Here is an 8,867-nt window from a genome sequence, read left to right as displayed (position 1 = left end):
GAGTCTTGAAAAACCAAGTTTTATTGAAACAGGGGATGACACTGCTCATTCGATTGCCCATGTTGGATATGTGCCATTGTCTATACAGAATGGTAAGGTGAAGTACCTTGCAGATGTACTTCATGTTCCGAAAATTACAAAGAATATGGTTTATGTTGGCCAGATGATTGAGCAAAGTTTGCAGGTCCGATTTAACCCTAATGTTACTGTTATGTAGAAGACTTTAAAGATAAGTGTAGGTTGGTTGCAAAAGACAACAGAGTGAGAAGAATGTTTACACTGAATCTAAATATACCTGAAGTGAGTGCTGAAATGTTTACAAATAGTTCATGAGTTTTTACAGATACAGACATTTGGCATAAGAGAATTGGGTATGTAAATGTGCAAAGATTGAAGTCAATGCAGACTAAAGAAATTGTAATAGGGCTACCTAAGTTTAAAGTTGAAGGTATGCAGAAAGTTTGTGAAGCATGTCAATTTGAAAATCAAACAAAACATGTATTTCCACATGATAGAAATGTAAACAAGAATATACTAGATGTTGTACATTCAGATATATGGGGTTCTGCAAAGACTATGTTTATGGGTGGCTGTAGGTACTACGTAACATTCATGGATGGCCACGCGAGGAAAGTGTGGGTGTATTTCACGAAAGAGAAGAGTGAAGTCTTCACTCATTTTCAAAATTTCAAAAACAAACAGGAAAGGTTTTCCAGTGTGTCTAAGGTCAGATATGGAGGGGGAGAATACTTCTCTAATGAGTTCTCTGAATTTTTACAAAAGAATGGCATTTAGAGATAATTTACATTTTATGTAGATACACTCCGCAACAAAATGGAGTTCCTGAGCGAAAAAATAAGCACATTGCAGAGATAACACGAGCATTGATGGAAGAGAAGAATATGCCGCATAGCTATTGGGATGAGGCTGTGTCTACAGTAGTTTATATCATAAACAGGACTCTTACTATAGCCATACATGATGTAACGTTAGAGGAGAAGTTTACTGGCAAAAACTTGATTTGTCTCACTTGAAAGTTTTTGGATGTATTGTGCATATGTGCATGTGCCAGATGAGCTGCATACTAAGCTGGATCCAAAAGCAAAAAAATGTGTGTTTATTGGGTATTCCGTTAAGCAAAAGAGATATAGATGTTATAATCCTACTACACGTGAATTGAGAGCAAGCAATAATGTTGTGCTTGATGAGATGAGTAGCTGGTATGCTGCTGAAAAACATGTTGTTGTAGAAATGTGGTTGCACAGAATACAAGTCAGAAATCACAGTTTGAGTGGACCAGGAGAGTCCTCATCCAGCGGCGGTTATGTTGATAGACCATGGAGTGGCAGGCTGCGTCATAATACCAATCCTAAAAATGTAGTTGATACATCACATAAAAGAAAAGAGAAGGCGGCTGAGCCCCTTGGTATACCTGATATTTCTACAAGGCATTCTCTTGTTGATGGAGATTCTATGTCTCGGAGATGAGCCTCGATGAGGAGCTTGGGATTCCAGCAATGAGAACACCTGGTGTGAAGAAGGCTATGGAAGCCATGAATGCAAAGTTACGAAGATCTGGAAGAGTCAAAAACCCTGTGCAGAGGTTGACTTATGATGATTATGTGGCACATCACTATGCTATGCTTATATGGCAAAAGTTGTGCAGGTTGTAGAACCCACATGTTTTGATGAGACTATTCGAAATTTGTATTAAAAGAAAACTATGAATGAGGAGATGGATACATTGTATGGAAATGAGACTTGGGATTTGGTCCCATTACCTGAAGGCAAGAAAGCTATTGGCTGTAAGTGGGTGTATAAGATGAAACATAATAGTGATGGCAGCATAAGCATGTACAAGACTAGATTAGTAACCAAAGAATATGCGCAGACACATGGGATTGATTATGAGAATACATTTTTTTCACTTTGCAAAGATGGCAACTGTGAGAGTTGTGACTGTAGTGGCTATAACTAAAGGCTGGTTTTTACATCAGATGGATGTAAAAAATGCATTCTTGCATGGTGACTTGCAAGAAGATGTGTATATGGATCAACCATTAGGTTTTAAGGATACAGTTCACCCAGAGTATGTATGTAAGCTTCGTAAGGCCTTGTATGGGCTGAAGCAAGCTCCACGAGCATGGCATGACAAGATTACTGAGTATCTTGTCACTATTGGTTTTCATATGGGAGAGGCAAATCACTCTTTGTATGTGCGCAAGATAAAGGGTATTGTGATCATCACCATCTATGTAGATGATCTTATTGTTGGGGGTGACAACTTGGAAGAGATTGAGCATGTGAAAAGTCTTCTCAAAAGAAAGTTTGAGATGAAGGATTTGGGAAATCTACGCTACTTTTTGGGAATGAGGTCATTTGCACACTGAGGATATTTGGTTGTCACAGCGACAGTATGCATTGGACATGTTGTCCAAATATGGGATGACTGATTGTAAGCCAATCTCGATGCCATTAGATCAAAATGGCAAGCTTAGTGCGGATGCAAGTTATGTGTTGGAGGATCCCACTATGTGCAGGAAGATTATGGGGAGTTTGATCTATGTCACGATCAGCAAGCCAGAATTGAGCTACACTATTAGCTTAGAGAACCAGCTTATGCAAGTTCCGCACAAACCACAGTTGCCTTGTCGATTACACAGGCAGAGTATAGAGGAGTTATGGTGGCAGCATGTGAGGTACCTTGGTTACGCAAGCTACTTGTTGATTTGGGGTTGCATGTGGAGAGAAAGATTGTCATATATTGTGACAATCTTAGGAGTATACAATTGGCCAGGAACCCAATTTTTCATGTGCGGATAAAACACATTGAGGTGCTTTACCACTTCATTAGAGAGAGAGTCTTGGCAGGCGACATAGACCTCGCCTACGTCAGCACACAGGATCAAGTCGCTGACATCTTCATGAAGGCCTTGGGAGCCGAGAAGCTTCGCAGATTTTGAGATATGCTTGGAGTTCATGAGCTAGAGTTAAGCTTGAGGGGGAGTGTTGAGATGTCAAGATCAACATGAGCTGGCACTCACGAGGCGTCTGCATGACTGTTAGACATTTATATCACTGGTGGGTTTGGTAGTTGGCACCAACATATCTTCCCCAGAGATTTGACAGCTGGACTACACTGACTAGTCCACATCTACTCACTCCTCTTAGCGTGTTCACATTATGGACCGCTTGTATATACTCTATTATGTGTGTTAGTCACTTATTTTCTTTGTAGATATCTTTTTGTTGTGTGAAGAAAAAGAAGAATTTTCAGCCTCTCACCTTGTGTGTTCTCTTCTAAGGTTTGTGTGAGTGTGTGTGCTTGCAAGAGCTCAAGCTCTTTTTGTGTGCTTGCAAGAGCTCAAGCTCTCTTCTCCCCTGCATCTTTTCATACTGCACCTCCTAAGAGAACTCCACACATTCATCAATGGAATAAGCAATAGAAAACAACCGTCTTAGGGTACTTACCAGTGCTCCGACCGGTGAGGCTCTACAAGCTCGCTTGTAGAAGGTCTAATCCTCCACTCTGTCACTGCGAAGTCGCTCACACCACAATGCAAGGCAATCGTCCTCTCACTCTTCCACACACAAGCATAAAAGAGGCACATGAACTAGATTACACTCTCTCTCATTCACAAGACAAGACGAGCTCTCATAACACAAAGGGGGATTATGTCTTTCCATTATGAGAAATTGCCTTACATACAACTAGCCCTTATTCACACTTGGGCGCCCAAAACTTACTAACTAAAGCCTTGGCTGGCTAGTATCTCACAATGTACAACCTTTATAGTGCCATTACATAGCACTTATTAATGTCCTCAAATAGAGGAGCATCTTTGTTAATCCAAAGTGGGATCAAGAGTGATGCACCGCTGAGCTTGCAGGACTGACATTCTGATGCAACCTTCCACTCCATAGTTCAAAAGATAGGTGGAAAACCAACATAAGTACTAGAGTACTATGTACAAGCAATCCATAATGTGAACATGCTAGATAGATGAGCTGACAAGATAAGTATGCCATAACTCAATGGGTGGACTATGTAGGTACAGGCCAACTGTAGAATTACCATAGTGTCGGCTACTAAACACGCTAGTGATGTAAATTTGAAACAATTACCCAAGCATGTCGTGAGTGTCAGCTCTAGTTGAACCAACATAAGTACTAGAGTACTATGTACAAGCAATCCATAATGTGAACATGCTAAATAGATGAGCTGACAAGATAAGTATGCCATAACTCAATGGGTGGACTATGTAGGTACAGGCCAACTGTAGAATTACCATCGTGTCGGCTACTAAACACGCTAGTGATGTAAATTTGAAACAATCACCCAAGCATGTCGTGAGTGTCAGCTCTAGTTGAACTTGACATCTCAACACTCCCCTACAGGCCCCGTTGCCAATCTATTGCACCCTTCATCACTTATATTTCTAATAAAGAAAAATAGAAATTTGATCTCCAAGTGTAAATCCATGTGCCAAAAAACACTTTGTGATTAGTGAAAAGTCTCATTAGTAAACATGGACACCCTTGACACTAGATCTTAGGTGGCCTTTTGTAAACTCTTGGTAAACATGTATAGGATATATTTTTGAGTAATGAGAAAGAAAACAATTTCATTATATAAACTTGAGTCAATGTTTCTCTCTTGTACTCTTGTGTTGCTTCTATCATCTCTTGGTAGTGGTATGCACTCGAGTTGACATGCTCATATAACAGAGTTCATTCTCTTCTTCTCACTATTTCTTGAGTGAGCAAGGATATTAATGTGTTGATAGAGGGAGTACCTAGATAACCTCTTCTCCATGTATTACCTCTCTAGAGCCATTTGCCTTTAGAAAGTTCTTTATCCTAAACTTCCAAGCTAAATAGTTGTTCTTATGTAAGTTTGATGTCTAGCCATAATGTACGATTCCAAATTCAAGCTTTCACTACACTTTAATTTATGTTAACCATAGTTAATTGTGCAACACAAAAGATATTGTTATACACAGTCAACCAGATTGCACTCACTTTAGGGAGCAACAAAAAATAGCCCCTATATACAATTGGGCAACTAAAAAAGATAAGTGGAAGTGCTTGAAAACTTTATACATGTCTTGTACCTATAATTTATAGTAGCACTGAAGTGTGAATTGGGCACCCAAATGATGAAGGATGTAGCTAATGAAACCTTCTAATGAAGTCAACCATATGTCCTTGAATACTATAGAGTTTGGTGCATAAACTCCTTCAAGAAGATCTCCAATAGCTCACTTGTATCTGTAATGTAAACTATAGTAGCACTATTCTAAATTCACAAATTCCATTGCTAACACTTGGATTTAGAATTTTTAAGAATATAAAAGCTCAAATAGAGTGACACTCAAATATATTTAGGCTTTGACCAATTATAAGGTTTTCAAAAGTTTTTGCCTCAAGTTAGTAGGCTAGCCTACAAATACATTAGGCTTTGAACAATAATAAGGTTTTTGGCTCTGATACCAACTTGAGAGATCTAGGGTTTCATGTACTAAATTGACAAATGTAAAGCTTTCAATTTAAACATGCAAAACCCTAACCTAGAACCCATGAGAGAGGCTAAGAGAGTACAATTACAACCTTTAATCATTGACATTGACTCTAGTGTGAAACAAATGTCATGTTCGCCCAAAATAATCTATTACACGAGAATGCATGTATCTAACATACAACTAGGCCATATATACCATGTAATTGGCCAATCCTTATCTCCATGAGAGACTATCCACACATATGCAAAGGACCAACATGACATCATGTAAAGTCTCTAAAGACATTGCATGCAATTTACGTCCTGCAAGCTTGGCACGCTTTCCCATTGATTATTGATGGCCCTAGGCTCATGATCCTATTGGGAAAAGGAAGAAGGTCTAAGTGGTTTAAAGAGTCGGTCTTGGAAGTACTATGCAAAGTAGCTCATACTCTGCCATGTGAATTCACATCACTCGATCTTCAAGCCATATTGCATCACCTAGCCATGCCACAATCAACAAGCCATCCAGAGCTGGCCTCTAATATGCATGTCCTACATGCACCCAAACAAGGTCAACTCGAATACCATGAGCTAATCTAATGATGTGACGGATATATGGATGTGTTACTCTTCAAGTGATGCATGAAGTGATTTGCTATGTTTATTGGTCATGACCATGTGTCATCATCAACCTGACATGTCATAAGTACCCTCCAATGTAGCATGGTTACCCATGGGCCGTGTTTGTGCCCATGGACAGGGATTTTAGGCAGCCATCTGAAGGTTCTCCACTGCTGGATGGATGACTGCCTCATAGTTCTGCTGCTCATCTACCATGTATTTTGGTTTTCGGCAGAACCTCCAAAATGGATGCCTGGCTGACAGAATGCTCATGACATCCCCTCTATCAAAAGTGGGAACTGGGACCACTACCAAAGATAAGGCCCTTCTCGGCCCTCACAAAATGCCCCATTTTGTCTTAGCTATAGTTGGCGGGCTTCCCCTGTACTATTGTGACTGTGGCCTTAGTGAGAAAAACCCCACAAATTCTCTGATCCTTCACCTAAGTGATGGCTGCACACATATATATCCTGTCATTCTTCTATAAAATGACCGCTTAGAAGAACTGCTGACATTGTTGTTCATAATTTATATATCAAAGCCATCAAAGCATAGATCTGTCCCCATTTTTCCTTGCTAGTTGGTGGGCTTCCCCTGTACTACTCAGAGTTTTGGCCTTAGTGAGAAAAACCCAAATGCTCTGATCCTTCACCTAAGTGATGGCTGCACACATACATCTCCTGTCATTCTTGGATGACTGCTTAGAAGAACTGCTGACATTGTCGTTCAAAATTGATATATCAAAGCCACTCTGGAACACTCTTCCTCGTAGCATGTTACAATCGTTTGAATGATATATTGTGCATAAGTGCATGGGAAAGCTTTAAGCTTCCCATTAAGTAAACCTGCCAGAAGCCTCAAACTCAAGTACGAGGCATCATCAATGATGTCCTATCACAAGAAATGTGATTAGTACCATAGCTTATAGACTGTAAAGACACATCAGAGAGATTGGTGATCCATAGCTGAGGACCTCCATTTCTGTTGTGTAGATTGTATGCAAACGAAGGGAAATTGCTCCCGCCGCAGGGATCAGAAGGCCGTGTCTTAAGCATGTTGAGTGTTCTCTCCAAAACAATGAGGCTTGAGAAAGTCGAAAAGCTATTACCTACAAAAATGTCAGCTCTCAAGCACACTTCATAGTCTAGGGCTGACTGGATAAGGTATGGATACTTCTTATACATCTGCAGAAACCCTAATTTCTTCTTTTCAAAGGGGATGAGGCCATCTTCCCAACCATCTAAGAGGGTGCTATCCTCCAAAAGAACATCTGCTACTGCAAGGTAAACCAGAGAAGGCCTTTGCAAATTCGCTATAAGGCTCACTCTGTCAATGATCTCCTGCTTACTACTGCATACATTAAAAAGCTTCCCTTGCCTTGTTCTAATCCGCTCTTCTGTTTTCTTACAGTGTATCATCCAGTCTTTCTCTATTCTCATGTGCACAGCAACATAGCCACTTGAGCTTTGCAAGCCATGGTCATAGCCACTCGACATTTCGGAGCTATGGCCCTTGCCATCATGTACACTTGATTTTCCCAAGCCAAGGCCATTGGCATTATGTGCAATTAATCTTTCAAAGCCTTGGTCATTGCCAATACGTTCATTTGATCTTACCAAACCATGGCCATTGAGCAAAGTTTGATAATGACTACTTTCAGAGCTTTTCTGAGCATGAAAATGCATACCTTGAGCTGTGGAAAGATGGAGACTTCTCTGCTTGAGTTTTGAAACAATGCGATCCACTTCTGTAGAGATATTTTCCACCAGGACGAAGCATTGAAAAACTCTCGCATAATCTCGGACAGGCCAGTGGTCATGCCAGAGGAAGGGATTCTTTCCCAAAACCCTAATTAGGGCATGGCGATCAATCTGAGGCTGTCTGCACTCCAGAAGCTGCTGCAGATCTCTTTCTTTAGTCCATCGACGCCCCGAGCGTTTGGAAACGTTAAAAGCTAGGCTTTCCTGCAAAAATGCTGCAGAAGGTTTGGCTATGGCGACGAAACCTTCGCAGAGGGAGTTGAACTGCGGCAGCGAGAAGAGATGATCGAAGGGCAGAGGGTCAATGTGGGATGTGTCTTTGTAGGTTAGGGATGCAGAGAGAGAAGGTAGGAGCAGAGAGCGATTTAGAAAGCGAGCTGTGAGCAAAGCTCGCGCCAGAGCTATCTTCTGATTGTTGAGGCCCCATGCAATCTGTGGGACCTCTAGAAAGCAAGCTCGATGGCCATGGCTTTGGCTTGGTGAAAGAGGGAGATTTAGTGATGATGGAGGGCGAGTAAGAGAGAAGAAGAAAAGAGAGAGGAGTCCATAGCCTGCAATGATGGCAAGAGGGGGTAATAGAAGCCATAGCCACCGCAGATGTAAGTTGGTGCGTGAGCTCATGCTTACATGTTCCATTGAGCGATTTACACAGAATATGGAAACATATCCCCACATACATGTTTTTTTTGCCAAGGAAAAGTGAGCTTTATCTTCTCTTTTCTTTTCTCTATATATTTAACCCAGCTAACTTCCTCCCTCCACGTGTCACAAAAGAATGGGGGGCGTTCGTTTGAGGTATGCCCCCGCCACGTGTAATAAGCTCGACACGAGGACATATTCTTCTCTCCCATCAATGCTCGCGCAATCGCAGCAATATGCCTATTGTTCTGATCACCAACTCCATTTTGCTGCGGAGTGTATCGCATGTAAACTATCTCCGAATACTATTCTTCTTCAAAAATTCAGAGAACTCATTAGAGAAA

General features: G+C 41.0%; 1 protein-coding gene across 1 annotated transcript; it reads right to left on the bottom strand.

Annotated features, from left to right (window-relative positions):
• Positions 1–5,357: 5,357 nt before the first annotated feature.
• Positions 5,358–8,520, bottom strand: LOC147635022 (O-fucosyltransferase 23-like). Its single transcript, XM_086804273.1, has one exon. It carries the CDS (start codon positions 8,518–8,520, stop codon positions 6,988–6,990), a length of 1,533 nt encoding a protein of 510 aa, XP_086660399.1. The 3' UTR covers positions 5,358–6,987.
• Between the last annotated feature and the right edge of the window lie 347 nt (positions 8,521–8,867).

Source organism: Cibotium barometz, chromosome 10, assembly GCF_041138505.1.
Source record: "Cibotium barometz isolate CiBa-2024 chromosome 10, ASM4113850v1, whole genome shotgun sequence".
Classification (NCBI taxonomy): domain Eukaryota; kingdom Viridiplantae; phylum Streptophyta; class Polypodiopsida; order Cyatheales; family Cibotiaceae; genus Cibotium; species Cibotium barometz.
The sequence above is the reverse complement of the archived record's forward strand: the minus strand, read 5'-3'. Positions and strand labels throughout refer to the sequence as shown.